At 36.1% G+C, this 24,800-nt stretch overlaps 3 protein-coding genes and 1 long non-coding RNA gene across 9 annotated transcripts; 1 reads left to right on the plus strand and 3 right to left on the minus strand.

Moving 5' to 3' along the window:
- Positions 1–1,222, plus strand: LOC11429662 (mitochondrial uncoupling protein 4). Its single transcript, XM_003602888.4, has one exon. It carries the CDS (start codon positions 136–138, stop codon positions 1,075–1,077), a length of 942 nt encoding a protein of 313 aa, XP_003602936.1. The 5' UTR covers positions 1–135; the 3' UTR covers positions 1,078–1,222.
- Positions 1,223–2,293: 1,071 nt separating this feature from the next.
- Positions 2,294–12,656, minus strand: LOC11429663 (rho GTPase-activating protein REN1). 6 transcript variants are annotated; one of them, XM_039831769.1, is made up of 23 exons: positions 12,558–12,654; positions 12,123–12,203; positions 11,833–11,869; positions 10,973–11,049; positions 10,116–10,186; positions 9,937–10,015; positions 9,564–9,657; positions 8,977–9,096; positions 8,739–8,816; positions 8,279–8,334; positions 8,062–8,131; positions 7,836–7,920; positions 7,252–7,495; positions 6,882–7,082; positions 6,435–6,752; positions 6,207–6,256; positions 5,803–5,863; positions 5,630–5,713; positions 5,492–5,548; positions 5,199–5,368; positions 4,958–5,012; positions 3,551–3,664; positions 2,294–3,116 (listed from the first exon to the last, which is right to left on the minus strand). In XM_039831769.1, exons 1-23 carry the CDS (start codon positions 12,585–12,587, stop codon positions 2,730–2,732), a joined length of 2,619 nt encoding a protein of 872 aa, XP_039687703.1. In that variant the 5' UTR covers positions 12,588–12,654; the 3' UTR covers positions 2,294–2,729. The 6 variants fall into 6 exon arrangements, with proteins under 6 accessions (XP_039687703.1, XP_039687702.1, XP_039687704.1 ...); XM_039831768.1 differs by having other exon boundaries at positions 6,882–7,079; positions 9,513–9,657; XM_039831770.1 differs by having other exon boundaries at positions 2,294–3,062; positions 9,513–9,657.
- Positions 12,657–14,833: 2,177 nt separating this feature from the next.
- On the minus strand, positions 14,834–24,794 carry LOC120579455 (uncharacterized). The gene is made up of 3 exons (XR_005645318.1): positions 24,656–24,794; positions 16,156–17,329; positions 14,834–15,792 (listed from the first exon to the last, which is right to left on the minus strand). It is a non-coding gene; the product is annotated as an uncharacterized lncRNA (long non-coding RNA).
- On the minus strand, positions 22,572–24,661 carry LOC11420881 (pentatricopeptide repeat-containing protein At5g18475). The gene has a single exon (XM_024779462.2). It carries the CDS (start codon positions 24,312–24,314, stop codon positions 22,776–22,778), a length of 1,539 nt encoding a protein of 512 aa, XP_024635230.1. The 5' UTR covers positions 24,315–24,661; the 3' UTR covers positions 22,572–22,775.
- Positions 24,795–24,800: the final 6 nt, after the last annotated feature.

The following is a 24,800-nucleotide window of genomic DNA, read 5'->3' on the forward strand; positions in this document are numbered from 1 at the left end:
CACCCACTCCTACAGCAGGCTATATATACTTTCCCAACATCACTTCCCATTTCCTCAAAACTTGGAAAACGCCGTTGCGGCGCGTTTTCTTCTCCAATCCCTCGCCGGAACCAAACCACTCTCACATCAACTATAATGGGTGTCAAAGCATTTCTTGAAGGTGGCATTGCTTCCATCGTCGCCGGAAGCACCACTCACCCACTCGACCTAATCAAAGTCCGAATGCAGCTTCAAGGCGAGAAGAATCTCCCTCTTCGCCCCGCTTATGCTTTTCATCACTCTTCACATTCTCCGCCAATCTTTCACCCTAAACCCTCTGTTTCAGGACCCATCTCCGTCGGAATCCGCATTGTTCAATCTGAAGGTATCACCGCTCTTTTCTCCGGCGTATCCGCCACCGTCCTCCGTCAAACACTCTATTCCACCACACGTATGGGTCTCTACGATGTTCTCAAACAAAACTGGACCGATCCAGAAATCGGAACAATGCCGGTAACGAAAAAGATTACAGCAGGTTTAATCGCCGGTGGAATCGGCGCCGCCGTGGGGAATCCTGCTGACGTGGCGATGGTTCGTATGCAAGCTGACGGCAGACTTCCGGTGAATCAGCGACGGGATTACAAAGGCGTGTTTGATGCGATTCGGAGAATGGCGAATCAAGAAGGGATTGGTTCTCTGTGGCGAGGTTCAGCGCTTACGGTGAACCGCGCGATGATCGTAACGGCTTCGCAATTAGCTTCGTATGATACATTCAAGGAGATGATTTTGGAGAAAGGATGGATGAAAGATGGGTTTGGGACCCACGTGGTAGCGAGTTTTGCGGCGGGTTTTTTGGCGGCGGTTGCGTCGAATCCAATTGATGTGATAAAGACTAGGGTTATGAGTATGAAGGTGGGATCTGGTGGGGAGGGTGCACCGTATAAAGGTGCACTTGATTGTGCTGTTAAGACTGTACGTGCTGAAGGGGTTATGGCTCTTTATAAGGGTTTTATTCCTACAATTTCAAGACAGGGTCCTTTTACTGTTGTTCTTTTTGTCACGCTTGAACAACTTAGGAAGCTGCTTAAGGATTTTTGATGAATCTTTTATTCATTATTAATTTTCTAAGATGATTAACTGATGAATAAGTTCTATTTTATGTAGGGATTAGTATAAGTTAGGATATTTTGATGTTCACAATATTTTACACTGATTATAATTTATACTATTCTCAAACTTTTGAAAGGCCATCTTCTTCACTTTACATTTTCATTTGTTTATTTATCTCTTATGTTTTAGCTAATATCTTTACACTAGAATTCATGTAAACTTCATGGGACAAAACTTCACATAACTTGTCCAATGTAGGTTGGTTTTGATCCCAAGAGTTCGAAAACTACTGAAGATACGATCATACGAGGACTTTGCTGATGGATATCGGATGTAGAGTTGTTATTTGGACACAATATAAAATACAGTCGAAGCCAATGTCTTTTTCTCATCATCATCCGAAGAGAGAAGGAATACTAATAAAAAACTAAAATTGGACACAAATTGACACCGGATAAAATACACCCAGAGCTATTGTCCTTTTCTCATCATCATCTGAGTAGAGAAGAAATACTAATAAAAAACAAAAATCTTATGTTTATATGATGTTTGATGTCAAACTTTGTGTCCGAAATCATCCAAAATCAATTCTATTTTGGATTTAAGAGAAATGCTATTTTGACAATGGAAAATGTTGGACACCGAAATAAATACATTTGAGTTAGCCTATGCGTGCATATCAATATACTGTGGAGATGGAAAATAATAACAAAGAAATGAAAACCCTGTTACAGTGGAAAACTGTATCAAATATCTGATATCTGGTATCAATTGTTGTGTCAAAGTAACTTTTCGTATTGGATAATATATAAATAGCTCTTCAAGTGCTTTGAGTTTGGGGCTTTTTCAGACTATGGTGGATCAAGCTATAATTTTCGCCAGTGACATTGTTAACAGGTATTGTACACGTACATATACAAAGTTTTGATTTTGTTCATCCTTGTATTTCTGCACATTTGATTAATGAAATGAATTAAGTTTTTTGATTAAAAAAAAAATTCAATTAGTAGTACTGTATAATAGTTTTCTAACTTCATGTCACTTGTAGTGGCAGGTTCTTCTAAGTGGTTTCTTTAATACAAGTTCATATTATCATATCTTGCCAACTGCCTAGTACCAATTAGCAGTAATTCACCAAATTGGAGCTTCATGGCCATTTTTGTATCTGTGTGTGAGTCATAGAGCTTTAAATATAAGAATCTGATTATATGAAGACATAATGAGAATTACTTGCTAAAAAATATGTCAGAACAAAGAAACTTGGACAAGGTCATCTGCCTAATAATGCTTTGCCAGCTTATGCCAAACTACTGAATGCTATCACAGTTACAAATACGATAATGTAATTGCAAAATCATCATGCTGTTTACTGAGTCATTAAAAACCAGCATTTTAGGCTTCAAACAGTTCAGTTTATGTAATCTTCGCACATCCTTTTTTTTTGGGGTAGTAAATGAACTTCGGTGCTGCTCTCATTTGAATAGAGGCTCTTGTGCCAACCTTAACAAAGAAGGGTTCTTCTCGCAAAACATTGTTGAAGACATGAACAATGCTGCTACGTGGAAAAGAAAAAACAATGACTGATTTCAATAGCCCAGTACCATCTGAAATTCATGTGTAACAAAAACCTGGCGTAGTAATCATCGACCTTTATCTACATTATAAGATTGATGATGTCCTTCTGATCTTCCTCTTTCCAAGTATGCTGGGTGCTGATCCCATCCTTCTGAGTGGTAGCCTGGCTGACTATCTGACTTTTTTAGTTTCTCTGAATTTTGATGTGATTTACTTTTGCTCGATCTTTTTTCCGAGAGTGAATGGGAATTGTCCATAACTCTACCCTTTTCTGGGTTTATCACATCAGATCCTCGACGTTCAGATCCTTTTCCTTTATCCTGGTTGCGCGAAGAGTTACTCGACTCTCGGCCTCTATCTGTGTTATGTAGTTCATTAACAGCTTGACTTCGTCCCACCTTCAAAAAGTTCAGCCTGGATGTCAGTTTTGTGAATGCAGAAGTATTTGCTCCCTGTTGTGAAAGCATTTAAATAAATAAGTCTATCTACTCCACTAGTCCTATCATGTTTTATCATGACTTATGTGATTTTTCTTATTGGAACACAAAAAGAAATTAGTTAGCTATGTTAAAATACAAACAGCAAATTTCACCGTGCATGGAGTGATTTGATTTCTTCACCCCATTACTAAGCAATATTATGTAAGTGAAGGCGATGCAACAAGGATAAAAATAACATTGATAAAGAAACTAAGACATTTTTTTATGAAATGTTAGAATAGCTAGAATCAATTTGAAAGTAAAGATCATGAAAAACCTTGGTATTGTTGTCGATTTTTGGATAGATCAGTGGTATCTGGTAACCGTTCTTTTTTTGTTTTTATATATAAAATTTGAAGAAGGTACTTAATTTTATGTAAATTCATAGTGAGTTTTTTGATACCTACCTCACCCTTTGAACTAGATCTCTTGTTGGAACTAGTTGGTGGCTGTTTGTTTGGTAAAGGTGTTGACTCTGGCTTTCTCTCGGTATCACTTTCTGCTCCACTAAGATAGGCATCCTGTCGCGACAATTCCAATCATCCATGGTTTAAGAAATGTTAGATTGAAAATTATTATCAACCTTTGTTTTATTATTTTTTTGGCATTATCAACCTTTGGTTTTTAACCGCACAAAGCTTGAGAAACTATGATATTTGTTTTCTTGCAGCAAGTATAAACTATAGAAAATAATTTACGGCCAAGTGAGGGATAGTATAAACTAAATATAACTTATATTATAATCAACAACACTCTGGAATAACATTCTGCAGAGTTGGTTACAAGAAGAAGCAATACAATAATCCAACCTCTAGAAATTAGAGAGCCTAGTCTCTTACAACCAACCAAACATAAAACAACCGAATGCCCTCCCTTTTCCCTTTCAGCCTATATTTATTATTCTAACTCTCTACTGCAGTTCCTGGCTTCCTACAGAAGTTACATAGCAGTTAGTGCACACACAACATCGAATAATAATAAAATAAACCGCCTAACTGATAATACATAACTTCTACCCCAACACTAATTTGATTTCTCTGCTTCTTTCTAACATAAGTCATAATGATAGGAGGCCTATTACTAAATAAATTTTATAGGATTTTTATAACAAGAAGAGAATGCTTCTTTGTTCAAACTTAAAATATCCTAATACCTAGCCTCTTGCGCATGCTAGAGTCGTGTTTTATTCATGATTATTACTATTATTATATGGTGAGACCTACATTACCCCTTGATGAATTGGGGGTAATTTACCCCTATTATTATATTGTTTTAAATCTTTCTCAGCTTTTTTTATCTCCCTGCTAACATATGGACGGATAAAAATAGACTTGTTATAAATGTAGAAAGTGGGATGCAGCATTGCAACAGATGTAAAACTTTAATTTATAGTAGTATATAACTTTAATGTCTTATGATATAAAGCGATAATGGGTAAGTTGTCAAGTTAACTGCAGTTCTGTGTAATTCATTCATCAATTTAGAGTTTCACAGATGTGATATGGCCTATATAAGTGGGAGGCATCCCTCTCAAATCTAGTTTTAGATTCGTTGGGCCACTCATAATCGGACCATTTGAGTTACGCTCTGGATGTCCAATCTTAGATATCAGGGCGTGTCTTGAGTATCACACTGCATGTGATATTGCCTAAGAAATGTTTATAAGTGAGAAGTATCCCATTCGCCTTACAGGCTGATTTTGAGAGGTTGAGTTAGGCCCAATCCAAATTCTAAGAATATCATTATAAAATTTATTTGAGGGAGAGAATATAAGGGAGTGATTGCACTAAGGAACAAAGCCTTATTAGATTTACCTTTGATCTTTCAGATTGTGATGCAGCAGCAACTTCGGCATCTCCCTTATATTTCCTGTCAAAAAGATTCCCCATGAAGAGTAAAATTTAATTACCACTGAAAGAATCAATCGACCAAAAAGAAACACCGAAGAAGGTAATATTCACAGTCAAGAGGCCAAAAGGGCTAGTACAAAGATACAGGATAAAAGAAGAAAAGAATGCAGTAACAAGCTCATGGGTAGCGATACAAAAAACATACTGTTTTCTTTCTTTATTTGATAACTGCCGCGATGGATTACTGATATCTGAAGTAGATCCAAAATTATGCTCAAGTTTAACATTGAGCCGCTTCCCAAGCTCCTCAACCATCCGCTCTAAGTTGGAAAGGTCCACTTCTACTAGAGCTAATTCCTCAAGTTCTGCCCTGGTCTGTATAAATTGTGGAGATTAATTAGTTGAATGATCAAAACACATTATTAACCACCTTTGAGTGAATTTGACAGCACTCTTCATCAATACCAACATTAGTTAAATCAGAAACTAAAGTCCTACCTCAAGAGTTGCCCGAGAACTCTTCTCCTTGTGCAATTGTTCCTGTAGTTTAGCCACCTGTGAAGAGAAAATTTTAGAGAAACAATCTTAAATTTATTTTTACGAGAAAGAGGGAAATCCATTTCGCAATGAACATACATCTTGCTCAAGGGCCAATCGCCGCTCTTGCAAGTCTTTCTTCCGTTCATTTATCTTAGATTGCAGCTTTTCATTTGCTTTCACCTACAACAGCAAGTAGAATGGCTATTGACTTCGAATAAAATAATTCAAACACATAAACAAGGTTAATCATAGAGGAAGTAAACAGATACCTCATCTGCAATTTCGTTTTGTAGTTGTGTCTTGGTAGCTTCGAGCTTTTCAATTTCATCTCTATAGTTAAACATAAAATTAGTGGACAGAGAAACATGAAGAAACTAATAGCAGCATTGTACACCCTCCATATCAAATCACTGCTAGGTCTTGTTGACATTTAGAACCATTAAGGCAGGGTAAGGACAACAGAAATTGCATCCTCTACTGCTGCAGTATGGTGCTGCAGCTGTAGGGACCATTAGAGTTAGAGAGAAATTTTACTTCTTTCAGTTTATCTCTAGTATTGTTCGGTGAATAAAAAACATTTTACAACTAATCCATGTTCACCTTGGGTAATAGTATCAAGAAACAACTTGAGGCTTAGAGAATTACACAAAGTTGATAGATGTCAATTACTTACTCCTCTTCAATAGGAAAATCAATGGATTCCATGGAGAGGTTCTTCCTTGCCTAGATAAAAAATGAAGACATAAAACCACTAACTCTTTAGTACATAATCAATTTAGCTCTCAAAGAAAGTAGAAAAGAAACATTAATGGCATAAGCTTTAGCCAATTTAGGGCAAGCGACAAATACAGAGCTGACAATATGAAGAATTGCATTGTTAATTTTGAAAAGATTTACTCACAGAGGTGCGCCCCAACATGGTTCGGTGCCGAGGTGCTGGGACATTAGACATGGTTGCAGATTTTTTCATATGTGAAGGGCTACGAGAAGATGAATCACGCTTACTAGCTAGAACAGTGGAAACTTCTCCAACCATATCAGCAGCCTTATTGGACTGGTCTACATAAGCAGTCTTCTTTGGACTCATGAGATTTTCACTGCTTTCGGTATTTTCATGTTGAGTCGGTGAGCCTTCACGTGACTTCAGTGACATTTGATTGACTTTGTTTTCTTCACCCGCTTCTGAAGATTTTGTACTTGAATTAGAATGGTCATGATCCTGTCCATTACAAAAAAAATTGAATTAGATAGGGTAAGGGGATAGCTTGTACAATACACAAAGGGTAAAATAAAAACTAAGAGCAGTTAAGCAAGGGCAGTGAATACTGAAAAATGAAAAAGCATTTACCTTGTCATTGTAATCTTCAGAATCTCCAGTTTCAGTGTAGGATTCGCTGACAAGATCATCTTCTTCATCCTCATCAGACTCATGTATTGATTCATCGTCATAATCCTCATCATAGGATAGATCATCATCAGTACCTTCCTCACTCTCAGACCCACTCTCTTCTGTGTCGGTGTATATATCAGGGGACACAGAGCCTTCCTGCTACAACACTAACAAGTTAGGATTCTGAAGAGATGCTTATAAAATAGCAATAACAATAATAAAAAATAATCCCATTCAGATGCATGCAAGAGTCTAACAGATGCATGCATCATGGTTTCATTTTATGAATGGGCGCCATGCAAAAAGTAAAATCAAGAGATCTAATTACCCCAAATATGCTGTTATATTCTTCTAATAAAGTTATAACAATTGCTTGGGCATGGTTAGCAGCTGCAGCTGCTTGTAAAAGTTGAATAGAACCATCTCCTCCTACATCAAAATCATTATCGATCTCGCACTCTCCAGCTAGAAGGGGACGGAGAAGTAATGGTGCCATGCAAGCTGCCACAGCTGAAGAACTCATTCTGTTTACAGCTTTGTGTGAAGCCACAGTTTGCATCATCAACAGTATTCTGCACAAGAACGAGATCGTTAATATAGACTGCCAAAAAAACATGATTTGAGTAATGTCAAGGCATCCTGCAAAAGAGCCCGTGCATTTAGGTAAACAACTTAATCAAGCGCTTATTAATTAACTGTTTATCGTACAAGAGCTTATGTATAAGCTATTTCTACAATCAAAGAGGTTGGTTAAACGGTTTTCACATAAACTGTAAGTTGTTTTAAATGCTATCCTCATGGGGGAGGCATATTGAAATATGCTGAAAATAACTTATGGGCATGAAAAAGATAGCCATCAATAAGTTATCCAAAAGGAAAAAAATGGGAAAGAGAAAATTATTGCTCGAATACCTTTGCAATAAGCGGCGATTTGGTTCAGGGAAAGTGTCATTTATTGCTGCACGCATAGAAGCAACCCTAACACTGCGATCAGTTCCTAATAGTTGTGCCAATTTTCAACAATAGAGAGTTAAATTTCATGGAAAATGAACTTTGATTAAAAGACATAAATTTTGGGTTGCCTGTTCCTAGATTTCTTTTAAAGTAGATAAATATGAAAATTTGGAATGAAACTTACGGCAAGCTTCTAACAGTGCCTTACAGCAAGATGCAGGGACTGGAGAAGATAGCAATCCCCTAAGAACATGCTGAAAATTTATAGAAATATGAAGTTATAATAATGTATGAGCTACCTGAAGGAAACATCACATTCGTTTATCATCAACTATGCACATGGACGTTGGACATGACACAAACACAGAAAAGTATTGGTGCTATATAGATAATGAAGATACCTTAATACAATCACCAATGACATGTGCATCTTCATTCGGAGCAAAATCAACTTTTCCTGCAACCATGTGAAATATTCAAGAACATAAAACTCTCTGAAACATGCCAAGTAACTTTGACCCAAAAAAAAAAGGCAAAACAAAAAGTACACTTTGAAAACTACAAAATTTCATAATCTTCAGCCATGTTATTATGTTGGAAAGAATGTCTTTTGCATATCAAATTCATTCGAAGATATAAGGAAATTCCACTAATTCATAATAAAGATCTATAAGTTGGTCTATGTGATAAGGAATTATTTTTGATAAACAACACCATATTTATCAGAGTATTTCCGTGGCAAAGCATGAAATATTGTTACATTTTTTCATGGCTAGACATGTAAAAATTATTTTAGCATATGCAATATAATCAAAATGGAGGCAAAGGAAAGCCAAAAAATTAAAGAGCAGAAGCACAAACCTTGTTCATATTCCCGAACTCGACGCTCAACATCATCAACATCAGCTGCTTGTCGCAAGATCCCTTCTACTCGGGCTCCTATTTTGTAATATTTATTAAATTCAATTAGATTTGTATTCCATGTGAAACACATTAATAATTTTTGCTACATAAAGAGCCATTCAGGCTCAGTATTGCTTCTAAGTAACTAATGCAAGTCCTTCCCAATACCCACACGTGTATGTGTAAGAAAACCCACCATGCTCTTCTATGAATGTCAATGCTTTCTCCAAAAATGTAGGACTTCCATCAACATCCTCCAAAGCAAGTAAAATTGGTAGACCAATTACAGTAGATTTGGCTGGTTCTTTTTCATGCACTGAAGAAATCATTCAAAGGAAAGAAAATTTATTGACTTTTATAGCATTAGATTAAATATAAGTATAATCACATCAAATTTCACAACAAATGTATTTTGCAAATGTCATAACTCTAAATTAGGGGGGCAAAAAGAAGAGAGAGAAAAAACCAGGTACACATTTATACAGAAAGAGACATCATATCAGACGACGGTACAAATTTGTAACCATTACCACTCTCAAGTGTCATTATACAAATCAGAAAAGCTACAGTTTTAACAATCATTATTTCAAAAGTTATTTACGTTCTGACATTTAAGTTGTTACGAGAAACATTGTAAATCGACCATGAACAACATTTATAGTGTATGCACGACTATGTCCAAACTGTGAGGTAAAGTGACATGTGTAAAACACAATTATAACAAGAGCATACACTGGTCCAAAGAAATATCAATTGAATCAGTTTGATCGTTCCTAAAGATACCATTTTGCTCCATCCCGTTGGCAGCACTTGGTGCTTTTTCCAAAGCTTTCTCCAGTGCAATCTTCCACTCGTATAAGTCCTCTGTAGTTTCAGCCTACAACATCAACAGATTAAATGACGTGTTAGCTGCTGGATTACAATTATCATGTTCTCCATTTTGTAACAATATGTATATGTACATATGTCGAACCAATGAAATTTATATCATGCAGATAGAGAATCCAGGTCTTGGGAAAGAAGATAAAGAAACTAGAGTTAGAGGATTGAATAAACAATATGGGCTGAAATACAATTTTACATAATACCAATTCTAACATCTTTATGAGAAAGGCATCTCTTGAAATATAGGATATGTAAAAGAAGATTTAAGTACCTTAAGTGTGAAAGCCCGTCCCTCATGACCATCGGGAAACTGTACAGTCAAAAGTTTCTTATCTGCTTTAACAATAACACTACAAAATTTAAACAACACAAGTTACAAGAAGTAATGAAAGTGAAAGGTCCCAATCCCGCAAATGATAGTAACTTGTAGTTGAGGGAAAACAAGCCAACCTGCCTGAATTGTTGAGGTCGATGCCGCCAAGGGTCAAATTCACTTCATTTCCCTTCGGAGAGATGGCATTCTGAAAAGCATCAAATGGTAATAGAAGACTTTATGATAATAAGTTTGTAGATCCACAGTATATGAAACAAGTAGACCCATTAGCGTCACAGGTGTTTCTGTGTGTATGTGCAAGTGTTGCTAAGGTTTCTTTTATCTGACATTGTGTAACTAAAGCCGATATGATGAAAGTAGTCGGTAAAGAATCTATTTGAGCAATGTATCTATGTTCATAATCTCTCTTTAGAAGACAATTTCGTATTGAAAAATCAAAATTGTTTTCCCGACATCTAAGGGGATATAGCGAGGAAGCTGCAAATTCATGCCTTGCACATGGTTAGTTTATATTATGTTTATATTTCCAGTTCCTAACATTCTTTCTCTTGTCTCCGAATCAGCACCAACCTCAACCTCCTATTTAAAAAAAAAAGCTCCAACCTCAAACGCGAGCAGATATTATGTTTGTTTGTAATCAAGAAATTAAAATATTAGCCATAACTTTTCTAAGTTAAATCTAGATCCATGGATGGTTGAAGGATACTATAAAATGACAATGATCTCTCATTCATCTAAAATTTAATTAGTATGCCAACTCATTATGTCAAAAATTCTGGCTATGTGGCCTTTTCATCAGTAAATAGTTGAACATGATTTTGGTCCCTAAATGATAATGATGAGTTCATTATTAGATATAGTCGTAATTATTCACAGAGTCATAAAAAAAAATCTAGTACTGACTCCAGACTCCAGACAGATATACGAATATTTCTACTTTCTTTCAAATGCCAAAAAAAAAAAAATTACTTACTGGATCACTTCTGAAGAAAACAAGAGAAGTTTGTGTTAAAATAAACCACCTTTTCTTCCAAGATGTCCATCCAATTCCTACACATCAAGTAATAAAAACTATGCAATAATAATAACTCCACAAAATGATAGAAGAACTAAAAAAAGAATCAACATAGATATATATTTCAATTTGACACTGTGGATATGCCTGAATAGCAACAAAAAAAAAAAATATTGATGTTTAACTTAATTATTTCTTTATGTCCTACTTGTCAAATATTGGTTCTGATCAAAGATTTCTCTTCCAAGTTCAATATATATTTAAGGATCAGACATAACAAATTTATTCTCTCTTCTACTGTAGTTTACATTGACTACAATGTTGCCATTAATTTCTAGCGAAATTGTCAGTTGAGTCATTAACTCGTGAATGTTTTAGGTTAAATGGCTTTCTTGTTCATACTCAAATTCTATTTCAGACAATTTGTAGAATGCATTCAATCCAAATGGTCAGATAGCAAATTGAACATTTAAATTAAGTTGCACCAAAAGTATGAATGAAATTCACCAGAAAATATCCATGAGCGCTTGCTTTGAGAAATCAATTGGTAGGAATGGTCGAATGGATGATGGATTTAATTATAGTGCATTATATAAATATAAAAGAAGCTTTTAGATGTTTGCGATATAGAGGAGAAAGAGAGGTTGACATAGATGCAAAATGTATGGGAAACCAGATGATATTGAAGTAAATGCATTGTTTCACTGGTTAAAAAGATAGAAAGACACAATATCTACACTTACTCGTCGCATTACAAATTAAGTAAATTGTATACAGATTCTTGAAGAAAACATGTAAGGTGGTGGAGTGAAACACACCTTTGGAAGACAAAAAAAGTGGTCCACTCTTGAAAATCTGCAATATGTAGAATTACATGAATTCAAGATGAGGTATAAAAGAGAAATGGAAAATGTATTGAGTTTAAGTTATCTAAATTTAACAGTGAAGACTTTTCTTTACAATTTGCACGCTTGTATTACATGATTTAAGCAGAGTGATAAAATAAAAAAATTGAGAACAATTGCCAATATGGAATTGGTGATGATAATGGCACATTGATCCAAATTTACAGAAATTTTCATGTTTGGAATCAAAGGAAAAGAATTACCGCATTGTTGTTGGAACCACGAGAATTCTGATGCTCTGGTGGTCCAGATTGGGGATTAGGAGGGGGACCACCATTATTTCCCTGCAAAATAGACACATAACATATGAAGCACTTACACATGCATGGACATCAAACACGTCATTGACACATTGTTATAGATAATCACATTGGCCGACACTAACATGTGTCAGACACCGGACACACCTTCAATTTGAGATGTCAGTGTTACATAGAATATATAATAACCACGTGACTCTTCCCCTCATTAATAATAACTACAGACAGAAGCACCATCCTCGTTCTTCAATTATCAAATAAAAACTCATGTATGTACCATAATATGTATATGATGTACTATTTTTACAACCAATAGATTATGTGCATGAAAAGTAAGTTATGAAAGTGAATAATAAATAAAAAGATGTTATAATTAACCTGAGACAATTCGGCATTTGTGTTGGTCATATCTGTGATCCAAAAATCACAGAACTATCTGAAATGATTCACCAGCGGAGCGGAAATCAAAACCGCAATCAATACCTGCATCAACATGTTCATCAAAACGACAATGCAGTTCAATGCATGATTGACATCAATAAAAACATATACGTAAATGGGAAAAACATAATCATTCTTATATGAATATGAATAGTGGTATATACCTGGTGAAGTAAAAGAATGAAAGAAAAGAAATGTATTAAGAGAGAGAGAAGAGGAAAAAGAAAAAAGGAAGGAAGAGAGAATGAGGAACGTGAAAGTGGAAGAGAAAAGAGTGTGTTGGATAATGTGGTTTCTCTTTCTTCTCAAAATGGAATGTAATGTGAGAAATGTTTGGATCCAAAATCATCTCTTCAATTTAGAGCGGGTCTTGTTCCTTCTTTCCAACATATGTGTCATTTGTGCATGTCAACCTTAAAAAACAAACCACCGTGATGGAGGGAAAATAAACACAACACTAGGTCCAACGAATGAACAAGCTAGTGTCTTTTTTAATAACTTTGTCTAACAAACTAAATTCTATGTCCTTAAAAAAAAAAAACTAAATTATATGTCTTAAGATGGAACAAGTGTTTACTTTGCTTATTACAACCTTTGATCTCTTGTTCACTCTAATTCTTTTTAAATTGTAATATATGAAATATAAATATAAATTAAATCCTTAAATAAGTGTAAAATAACAATAATAATATTATTTTTTTAATGATAATAACGACGGCGACAACAAAAATAATAATCCATCGCTCCTAAAATAAGTCTTGTCTTAAGTTTTTTTTGTAAGAATTAAGTAATTAAAGAAAAAAATATGATGAGGATCAATGTGTTGTCTGGTCATTAAATTTGAGAACAAATTCTCTTAAAAGGGAGTGAATGATGAAGACCAACTCTACATGAAGGATAAGTAGCTAGGTGTTGAAGGGCGTAGAGGAAAGGATGGGAAGCTAAAGACACGATTGAAGAAGAACCAAGTTGTTAACTTTCTTACAATAACCTCTCTAGGCCATAGAATTAACTAGAGACATTTTGGGATGCAATAATCGTACTTTTAATTAGAAATCAAGTTTAGTTTTTGTGTGTAACTAAACACCAGGTAACTTAGACTTTGTGTCATTAGTTATGAATGTGTCGCTTAGGCACCATTTCACCTTGTGTTAGAAAAAGTTAAATTTTATCAAGAAGTGATCTTAAAATTCCCCTGTGGGGTGTGGTAATTTCTATCATTTCCTTCTTCAAGTATGCAGGAGGCGTTTCTATCCTGTTCTGCAACAATGTTGAAATTCTAGTTGTGAGTGGCTACTTGATGGGAGTTCATTTGTAGTCAGTATCTGGTTTTGTTGGCTTAGAGGAGAATTGTGATCAGGATCGATTCATGATTTCTTAGCTAACTTTCATACCTTGCAATTTTAATAGATTTGAGTAGTTGCTTTGTAATTTGATATGTGTCAGGTTCTTTGTGACGAGGATATGTTTTTTCTTTAGATTTAGTGATAGGATACTTTGTACTCCGATATGCTGTTGTTTTGCAAACCTTTTCGCACCTTGTCATTGTGTTTGCATTCCTTAGATTTTTCAAAAAAAAAAACATTTTTATATGCTAATGTTGAGGAGTATGCAGTAGAGTCCATATCATGCCTTAATGAGCATACTGCCTGAAATTGTCTGTAAATTTTGTCTTAGCAGAGGTTGAGGTTACTCAGTCATGCTGCAAAGTGCAAAGCAAGACAAAGTTTTAGCACTAGATAATCATTAAACTATTAGGGGCCTGTCACAGTTTTTTTTTTTTTTAAGGAAAAAAACATTTAAAAAAAACACCACTTTTAGAAGGATTCCGAGTAACTTTTGTATGGAATCCTGCTTAAGGCGGAGGATGATACCATGAGGGTTTAGCGTAAATGGTTGGTACGTAATGTGTAGTGCAAACCAAATAACGATATTTATTCATTTTTTTACTAGTAGTATTTGTAGCTAGCTATTTAAGTTAATTTTGTTCCTGAATAATTATTTAAGCTAAGCTAAATGAATGAATGATCTGCAAAAGAAGGGGACTCGTTTTGGAGCTGAGAGAACTCTACAGAAAAGAGAGTAAACTGAGAATTGTAAAAATGTAATCAATCAATAATAATATATGCTGCAGTTAACTTTGTTTTAATCTATGTGGTTATTTTGGAATGCTTTTTTAAAACCCCTATAGAATAACCAGTACGACAGACCCATCAGATTCATTATCACATATTAGCAAGCTTTAATGCAAGTTGCAGCAGACCTACACATTAAGGTCGCAATAGTTTATAAAATACAACTATCTTTTTAATTACATCAAGAGATTAAAATGAAATTAACTAAAAAAAATAAAAAATAAGTAAGGGAGGGGTGCAAAGGCATCACAATGCTATCTAATATATATCAACAATATTGGAACCCTAGATAACAAGAATCATTTACTGAGGTGGGGTGGGGGGCTACTCTGGCCAAAGGTAATTTCAACCTTTTTTAGAGGCAATTTCAATAGCTACAGTTGCACCTGTAAGCTCAGCATGAAGAACATAAAAGTTACCTAAATTAACTGCAAATCAACCCATAGTAGTTGTATCTTTGTCCCTATCGATGCCATCCATACTTTCGTACCATCCATATTGCACTTGATCCAGGGAGCAATAGGAGAATGCCAAGTCACCTCTTTAGTGGAGGGAGTTATGGGGGATGACTGGTTTCCGAGAAGGTTTTGAGGATAAACTCCTGCATACAGTAGTGTAAATACCAATCATGAAGACACTTGAAATGACCATATTCACCAAGAGCAGACCATATTGAAGAGTCAATGCAATAGGAGATAGGACTATGTGATCCCATAATCCAGCATTGAGTAAAACAGCCCATTGATGGTCTGAAGTAACCAGCTCCGAACAAATCTTCAGAGCAGCAGCTTCATTTATATATCGTGAGGTGCCTAGACCTCCTTCATCAATAAGTGTAACTTTGTGTCAAGCCACCGTGACAAGCTTGCAATGATTAATATCAACCCAAATCAGTGTGCCTTTAGCTAATTTTACTTGTATTTGAGAGAGGAAATACATCACAAACATTACTCCCAGAAGCTTTGATACAACATTGCAAAAACTCCAGAATGCTTTAGTAGCAGCACCAAGGATGACATGGTTTAATTTGATAAATCCTGCAAGAAAGTCGGCTGTAAATGATAAATATAACCATTATCTAGCTAAAATGAGCATGAAATGGATTTTAAATTACTTTCTCTTGTTATTCCAAATGCTGGATAAAACAAACTATATGAGAGATAATATAACACACTAGGTATTCATTATCTGTCACATGAAAGTGAAACTAGTAAATGCTTGTTGTCATCTCATACCGCAATGAGATTATATTGAATATGTAACATGTTCATATACTTACAGCATTCGATTAATCAACCAAATGGGAGATAAAAGCCTAATCATTAGTATAGACTCCTTTTAAACTTTTTTAACTTGTCAAAGAAAACACTACTCTTATCTAAAAAAAATGCTGCAAATACCTGTGGACATAGTTGATTCTGATTTTGCATCCAAGTATGCTTATGCAAGATTTGGTATTTAGTATGAAGTTTAGTCTATGCCATGTGCAGGCTTTATTTCTAGAACTGAGGCTTTATTTCTAGAAGTGAATTGGTTGAAAGGATTACTAAGAGAGGTGATGGTGTGTAAGTTTATTTGGGTTTCCAAGAACAAAGAGATCAATGCAATAACAGAAGAGCATGTGAGCTTACAAACTGATGAGGCCAAACAGGTTTTTGATTTCCCTACCTTGTGTTTATTCTTTAATTTTGTTGGTCTTCATTATGACACGTTAAAAGCAACATCAAAGCTAATTTGCACAGTATGGGACCAAATTGATGTAACTAAATACTTTGGTGCCAATATTCATGATCTTTACTGTCATGAAATCAACTTTTAACTCAGCTGGACTTTTGGTAAAAAAAAAAAAAAAAAACTCAGCTGGACTTGGCGCTTTCAAGTAATGCATGCTATGGGATTAACCTCAAATTCTTAGTTCAAGGCTCCAAGATTCTGGTATCTCAAATCAAGATCCACCTTCATCGCTTTTTTCTCATTCTTCTTTAGGATTGGAACCATGAGTCTCTCCACTCTGTTCTTAACCTAGTCTTCCTCTTCTCTTCTTTTTCTTGAATTTCAATCTCTCCTCGCTAGATTCTGTGACCCCTTTTTCCTCATCCTATCCTTTCCTCGTTATTTGATCCCTCGTTTTCCTCCCTGAATCCTTGTGTTTCTGGGTAGTTGTATTTTAGGTTGCATCTTTGGATGATTGCTGGTTATTTCCAGTTTTTACTTTAACTGTTCTTGGTGGAGCTAATTGCTCGGTTCTCCTCCGTTTTTGATTGTTTTTCAATTCTGTTATCATCTACCTTTTGCCCCATCTTGTTCTATCTCTGAGAATTTTAACCTTTCTCTCCATTATTCTCACCTTGTCAAAATCTGCTTATTCTTGAACCATGAGTACCCGTAACGGCAAAGAAATTATCCAAGATTCACAGAGTCCTTCAACACAACCCACTGGCAATGATATTATGAGACCATTCAAGATTCAGAAACTTCAAACTCCTCTTATGGTACCTGTGCTGCAGTATCAGGAAAATATCAACCAGCAAGGTGCAAGCTCTTGCAGTGGTGGCCACTCAAAGCAATCCAGTCCTGTTAGAAAACAACAAACACACAATCAGGCTTTCTCCAACACTACTGAGCACCAACAGACTCCTCAAAGAAACTCTCAAGAGGAGCCTTTCTTCTATTACCAGGAAAGCTATGTCAAAGAAAGCATTAAAAATTGCCAAAACAGTGTAATTGGTAAGTTTCTTTCTAATAAGATAATTCCTCTTCAACAAATTCAAAACACTCTGAATGGGATTTGGGGAAAACCAGTGGGATTCAAGATTGTAGAATTGGAAGGGAAAACTTACCAATTTTTAATGGAAAAAGCAGAAGATACTCGGAGAATTTTGAAGGGGAGCCCATGGATTGTGAGAAATATTTGGCTTGTGTTGCATTCATGGGACAGGAAGAAGCTGCCTAAGGAATTAGATTTTTCTAATGTCCCCCTCTGGATTCAATTATGGGGACTGCCTATGCATTGTAGGTCTGCTAAGATGGGGACAGCCATAGGTGAACAAATAGGAGAAGTTATTGACTCTGCAGTATATGAGATGCCAGACAAGGCAAATTTTGTGAAGATTAAAGTGCAATTCAATATCAACAATCCCATAAGGGCTGGTTTGTACATTGGTAACAAAGTAGATGGTATCAACTGGGTTGATTTTCGCTATGAAAATCTCCCTATGTTTTGCTTTTATTGTGGGTTAGTTGGTCACACGGAGGAAATCTGTTCACAGAAAAGGGAAGAAAATCCTGATAATGAAAAGGAAGGAACCAATCCAAGGGGTGCTTGGTTACGCTCAAACAACTATGGCAGAAGACTTGTTGAAAGAAAGGAGAAAACTTTCAGGAGCAATGTTAGGAATTCTCTAAGTGGGGGTCAGTTTAGCCCCATTCCTAAAGGCTTATCTGACATGATGGAGGATCTGACTGTACAAGAGGATAATCTGCAGGAAACCACTTCTAAACACATAGGACAAGCAAGGAATGAACAGCACAATAGTTGGACAAATCCAGATATCACACTACAAACAATTAAGCTCAAAAGGAAAAATGCAGCAGCTAGTGGTACCAGTTTAAATTTTGAGGAGATTAAGGATAGAGATGTTATAATGGCAGGCCTTGACAACAAGGCCAGCCAAGGAATATGAGGATCCTATCTTGGAACTGCAGAGGGTTAGGTAACCCAGCTGCAGTTCGAGCCTATAAAAGTCTCCTTAGGTCTAAGAGTCCAGATATCATTTTCCTAATGGAAACAAAACTCAAGCAGTCAGATTCTAAAGTCTCAAGTAAGTTGTGTCATAACCACCTTCAGAACCACTTAATTGTGGATTGTGAGACTGGAGGTGGAGGTAGGTCAGGTGGTCTTGCTCTTATTTGGCATAATGATGTAAATCTTCACATTATTGCTTATAATAAAATGTTGATTGATTTTTATGTTTTGGACCCTTTAAATAATGAGATTTGGAATGCTACTGGTATGTATGGTTTCCCCTAACAATCTCAAAAACACTTAACTTGTGACACTATTAATAATCTCTTTAATAGTAAACAAGCAGAAAAATGGATTTTATTTGGTGATTTCAACTTACACCTGAGCAGCTCTGAAAAACAAGGGGGAAACCATACTAATCAGAACCTTTTTACTCTTTTTCAAAAGACTCTTAACAACTGTGGTTTGTTTGACCTTGGTTACCATGGTAACAAGTTCACATGGGCTAATAACCAAGAATGCTCTAATCACATCAAAGAAAGGCTTGACAGATATTGTGCTAGTGAATCTTGGATTAATCAATTTCCTAGATACACTGATTATCATTTACTTAGATACTCCTCTGATCATTCTCCTATTTTACTTGAATTTTGGGACAAGAGTGAATGCAGGGGCCATAGATTTAAAAGGCAGAAAATCCAAAGGTTTGAAGAGGTGTGGAGTCATGATAAAGAGAGTTTTAATATTGTTAAAAATATTTGGAATATGACTAATGGGGATAGTATTGTCAAAATTCAAGCTACTTTACACCAGCTTAGCAGATGGTGATCTACCTAACAAAATTAAAACTCTCTTTATCATGACTTAAGCCATTGCATTTTGGCTCTTTGAGCCCACCAAACTTCTTCCTGCATCAAAATATTAGAGAGGTCTTTTTCTACAATCTTAATTTGAGAGATAATATCTTTAGATGGAATCTGGTCTTTAAGCAATCCAAGATGAGTTTGTATGAGATTTATTTTGTTAGGTAGATCACCAAATTGTGATTTACATCTGCTAAAGAGAGTTATTAATGCTATGAAATCCATGAAGCGTACATCCTCTCCTGACACTGATGGAATGCCAGCTCTCTTCTTTCAAAATTACTGGCATATCATCGGGCAGGATGTTCTTCAGTTAACTCTCAGCATCCTTAACCATGAGGGTGATCCCAGTTGTATTAATCACACTTATATTGCTCTTATTCCCAAAATTAAGTCCCCCACCCTCCCCTCTGATTATAGACCTATTAGTCTATGCAATGTCATTCTTAAAATCATCACTAAAGCTATAGCCAATAGGGTAAAGAAAGTGCTTCCCCTTATTATCTCTGAACATCAAAGTGCCTTTCTATCTAACAGACTTATTACCAATATCTTAATAGCTTTTGAAGCTTTTCATAAACTTCACATGTCAAAAAATTTCAAAAAAGGTTTTGTTGGTATTAAGATAGATATGGCTAAAGCTTATGATAGAATTGAGTGGAGCTTTCTTAATAATACCCTTATTGCTATGGGCTTTCCTATTAATCTTGTTAACACCATTATGAGATGTGTTTCTACTGTCTCTTTCTCTATTCTTATAAATGGCCAACCCTCTAATGATTTTACCCCTCACAGAGGCCTAAGGCAGGGTGATCCCCTGTCTCCTTATCTTTTTATCATTTGTGCAGAAGTTCTATCTGGTCTTATTGCTAAAGGGCAAGCTGATGGACATATACATGGAATTCAGATAACTAACACAGCCCCTGCTATTTCACACCTTTTTTTTTGCTGCTGACAGCCTGTTCTTTTGTAGGGCTGAGACTCAAGAAGCCAAATTTATCATGGATACCCTTCAGCTGTATCAAAATATTTCAGGGCAGAAGGTCAACCTAGACAAATCAGAAATGGTCTTTAATCCTAAACTCAGTCCAGACATCAAGAAGGGTTTTCAAGATCAGCTGCCCATCAGTACTTCCAATAATATCTCTAAGTATTTGGGGCTTCCTACTCAGTTTGGTAGATCTAAAGTACAAGATTTTAACTACATTATGGATAAAATAATCAAAAAGCTTAAAGGGTGGAAAGAGCGCAAATTATCTTTTGCTGGTAGAAGTGTTCTAATAAAGGCTGTTGTTCAAGCCATCCCTGTCTTTGTTATGAGCTGCTTCCTTCTACCCCAAGAAATTTGTCACAGAATTGAAAGTGCTGTGTGCAGATTTTGGTGGGGTAGTAAAGGGGAGAACAGATCTATACATTGGGTCAGAAAGGAGAAACTCTTTAAATCTACAACTGAAGGTGGGCTAGGCTTCAGAAGTCTTAGAGACTTCAATTTAGCCATGCTGGCTAAACAAATTTGGAGGCTTCACAATAATCCTAATTCTCTTATAGCCAAATGCTTCAAAGCAAAATATTATCCTACTACAAATGTTCTTCAGGCACCCATTGGAGTAAATCCTAGTTATGCCTCGCGAAGTATGCAACAATCTATTTGGATCTTAAATAAAGGGTGTTGTTGGAGAGTAGGGAATGGTCAAAAAATTAAAATTTGGGGTGATAACTGGCTTCCAACCCATAATGGCCTGAAAATTATTTCCCAAAATATCAACAATCCCAATATTGTACTGGTCAAAGACCTTTTAGAAGGTACTCCTCCTAAATGGAATAAATCTCTCATTGAAGCAACCTTCCTTCCTATAGATAGAGTCCAAATCCAACAAATTCCCATAACCTACAAGGACAAGGAAAATACTCTAATGTGGACTTTCTCAGAGACAGGTGACTATACTGTAAAAACAGGGTATCAAGCCATTCAAATATGGAAGCACAACATGGACCAAGGTTCCTCTAACACTGGGTCAATGGACCAAGTTTGGAAAAGAGTGTGGGGGATTGAAACTATTCCTAGACATAAGGTTTTTCTATGGCGCCTCTTGCATAAGGCTCTCCCAGTCAGGGATGAACTTTACAAAAAAGGCATCAGGTGTCCCCTCCTGTGTCCTAGATGTGAGTCTGGTATAGAAAATATTAACCATCTCTTTATCCATTGTGATATTACTAAGAAAGAGTGGTTTGGATCCAAACTGGGGATAAACTTTCAATCATCTGAAATTTCAGATTTTACTGATTGGCTTATGTATTTTATCCTTAATAACGATTCAGACAGCATCATCAACATAGCAGCGCTCCTATATAGTATATGGCAAGCTCGTAATCAAAAAAAATTCGACAACATTGACGTACCTGGCGAGATAGTGATTCAACGTGCTGACTCTAGCATCTGCAACTATAGAAAAGCTCAGCTAGCAGATCCAAATTCCATTGATAGCTCCCTCCCGTCTTCAACTCAGCACAGGGTGAGTGTTCCTAAACATGTGAAGTGGAAGAAACCTGAGAAGGATATTATAAAACTGAATAGTGATGCTAATTTATCTAGCACTGACCTTTGGGGGATTGGAGTGGTCGCGAGAAATGATGAAGGATTCGCGATGGCCTCTGGAACTTGGTTTCGTTTTGGATTTCCGAGTGCAACAACGGCGGAAGCTTGGGGTATATACCAAGCTATGATTTTTGCAGGAGAATATGGTTTTTCAAAGGTTCAATTTGAAAGTGATAATGAAAGAGTGATTCAGATGCTCAATGGAACTGAAGAAGTTAATAGACTTTACTTGGGATCTATTATTGATAGTATTCTTTCTTTACGGTCTCACTTTAGCCAATGTATTTTTTCTCACACAAAAAGAACTGGCAATGCATTGGCACATTTTTTGGCCCAATTAGCAACCAGAGATCCTGATAAGGTTTGTATGGACCTGATAAGGTTTGTATGGAGGATGTTCCATCTGATGCCAGCTCTTTGTATTTTTCAGATATTATTTCTTAATAATAATTTTGTCTTTTATTCAAAAAAAAAAAGTAATGCATGCTATGTTATTGCTTTCTCAATTCAAAATTCTTTATTGTTCTTAGTTCTGTTAACAGTTTGAGCACAATCTCAAAGATCATTTACATGGGTTAAGAGATGCAGATGGTGATGATTGAGATATATATGTTGCTACTAAAACAATCCAAAAGCTGTTAAAGATTGAGAAAACAAAATTACATCCAAAGTAGTCTGTTGTTACCACATTGAGTGTGATTTTTAATTCCATTGCAATTTATCTGAATACACCTTTGTGTCATCCTTTGCCTCAGGCGAAGGATTCCACGTAGAAATTGCTCGACAAACCAAATATATCATTTTGCAAAGCAGATATCACGAATTTGATGTCACTAATTCATCAAGTAACTCAAAAACATACAATAATTTTCTGTCTCTGCAGATTAAGTCAATTAAAAGTTCCCAAGAATCATGTTGTGGCTGGAACCCCATATCCACCAAGTCAAATAGAGCCGTAGCAGCATCGTTGGCCATCCCTTCTTTACAAAGACGAACCAATAATTCATTGGAGGTAGCATAATGGGGTACAAACCCTCTACTTAGCATCAGCCCTAATAACTTATTTGCCTTCCTCAGCTCACAGTTTTGAGTTAAGGAATTTAGTACAATCCTGTAACTACCTTTGTTCAAATACACACCTTGTTGTGGGAGTTTCTCAATCATATCCAAAGCCTCATCAAATCTACCTTCTCTGCACAAGCCTCCAAGTATCACATTGAATGTAACAGTATCAGCCTGACAATCATTTTCCTTCATTTCTGTAAGCAACTCTATAGCCTCGTCAATTTGTCCATTCCTAGAGAAGAAATTGATCAAAGAAGTGTAGGTAATTGCATCAGGTTTCAAACCAGAACTCTTCATCTCAGCCAAAACCCCTTTCGCATCTTGCAGTTTCCCCGCTTTACATAATCCATCCACCAGGGCTGAGTAATTGAATACGTTAGGACAGCAACCATTATTTTTCATAAATTCAATAACATTTCTAGCGCGATCAGCTTTCCCTTCACGGCAAAATCCATTAATCAAAACATTGTAAGTAAGCGGATCAGGCACAATCTGATCCTTCGAGACCATTTCCTCAAAAAGTTCAAAAGCTTCTTTGAGTCTTCCATTTCGACAAAGTCCATCCATCAATGTTGAGTAGGTAATTACATTAGGATATGAATACTTAGAGTTCCTCATTTCTTTGACAACTTCAAAAGCAGAATCAATATCCCCCCTTCTGCAATGGTACTTCACCAAGATATTGAAAATGCATACATTTGGCTTATAAACTAGACTCCTCTTGGCATACAACAGCAATTTCCGCACCAAATCAACCTGATTCGAATCAACCAATAGATTGAGACAAGAGCTGATAGCTTTAGGAGATGGCTTTTCACGAACAATTGTCTGAATAGATAAAAACGCATCAAACACTTTCTCATGAAAACCACATTTCGAGTAATGCTTCATGAGATTAATAAATACACCCTCATGAAACTTACAAGCTTCATACGTCATCTGATGCAAAACTCGATCAACGGCTTGAAACTTCTTAAACTGAGCAAGCTTTTGTAAAATCGTCGCATAAGTAGCATTGTTGTGATTAAAACCCTTTTGTTCAGATACCATGTTAAATATTTTCAACGCGTGTTGCGGATCTTTCTCTCGTTTGATCAAATTAATAGCAACATCATGAGTAATATATTTACTCTTCTTCCTCGTTTCCGCAACAACGATTTCAGGAGGTGGATCTAGTTTAGGTTCTAAAGGTTTTGTAAAGTTAAGAGGTGATATCCATGGCAATGAAGAAGCTGAAGGCACACGGTAAGGTTGCATGTGCCTGCAGCAGTGAATTGCTGAGAATTTCATGAAATCCAATTCAATGATTGATTATTACACACGAGGTTTAAAAAAACGGACCGGTACCGGGATTGCGGCCGTTACAAAACGGTATCAGCAGCCAACGTGACCGTTTTTGGACCTTTTCACGTCGAGAACAAAAATCACAGGAAAATCGCCGTTACGGCCGCTAAACACTGTTACGGACTCCGTTACAGACTTGAAAATTCAGAAATTTGAACAGGAGAAAAGGAATCGAATCTCATATTTAAAAAAAAAAAGCACAGAACAGGAGAAGAAGGAATCTGAGTCTTATCTTTTGTACAGAAAAGTCAGGCATCTCAAATCTGAATCTTATCTTTTTTACTTACTTCTCTTCATGCTTGCGATTTGCGATTTTGGTGTTGCCGTTTCTTGCTTCTTGTTCATTCTCTTTGTTCAGGTTTGCGATTTCAGTTTGGTCCTGCTGCTTGCCGTTTGCGATTTTGTTATGTTTTTTTTTTTTTTTTTGAGTGA

Source organism: Medicago truncatula, chromosome 3 (assembly GCF_003473485.1).
Source record: "Medicago truncatula cultivar Jemalong A17 chromosome 3, MtrunA17r5.0-ANR, whole genome shotgun sequence".
Lineage (NCBI taxonomy): Eukaryota > Viridiplantae > Streptophyta > Magnoliopsida > Fabales > Fabaceae > Medicago > Medicago truncatula.

Excerpts from the sequence above, each read along its gene's own strand:
- LOC11429662 (XM_003602888.4), top strand. The coding sequence starts at position 136 with ATGGGTGTCAAAGCATTTCTTGAAGGTGGCATTGCTTCCATCGTCGCC.
- LOC11429663 (XM_039831767.1), bottom strand. The coding sequence starts at position 12,587 with ATGACCAACACAAATGCCGAATTGTCTCAG. Across the intron at positions 8,817-8,976 it reads GACATTCATAGAAGAGCATG|GAGCCCGAGTAGAAGGGATC; the intron begins GTGGGTTTTCTT and ends ATTACAAAATAG. Across the intron at positions 3,117-3,550 it reads GATCTAGTTCAAAGGGTGAG|GGAGCAAATACTTCTGCATT; the intron begins GTAGGTATCAAA and ends CTTTCACAACAG.
- LOC11420881 (XM_024779462.2), bottom strand. The coding sequence starts at position 24,314 with ATGAAATTCTCAGCAATTCACTGCTGCAGGCACATGCAACCTTACCGT.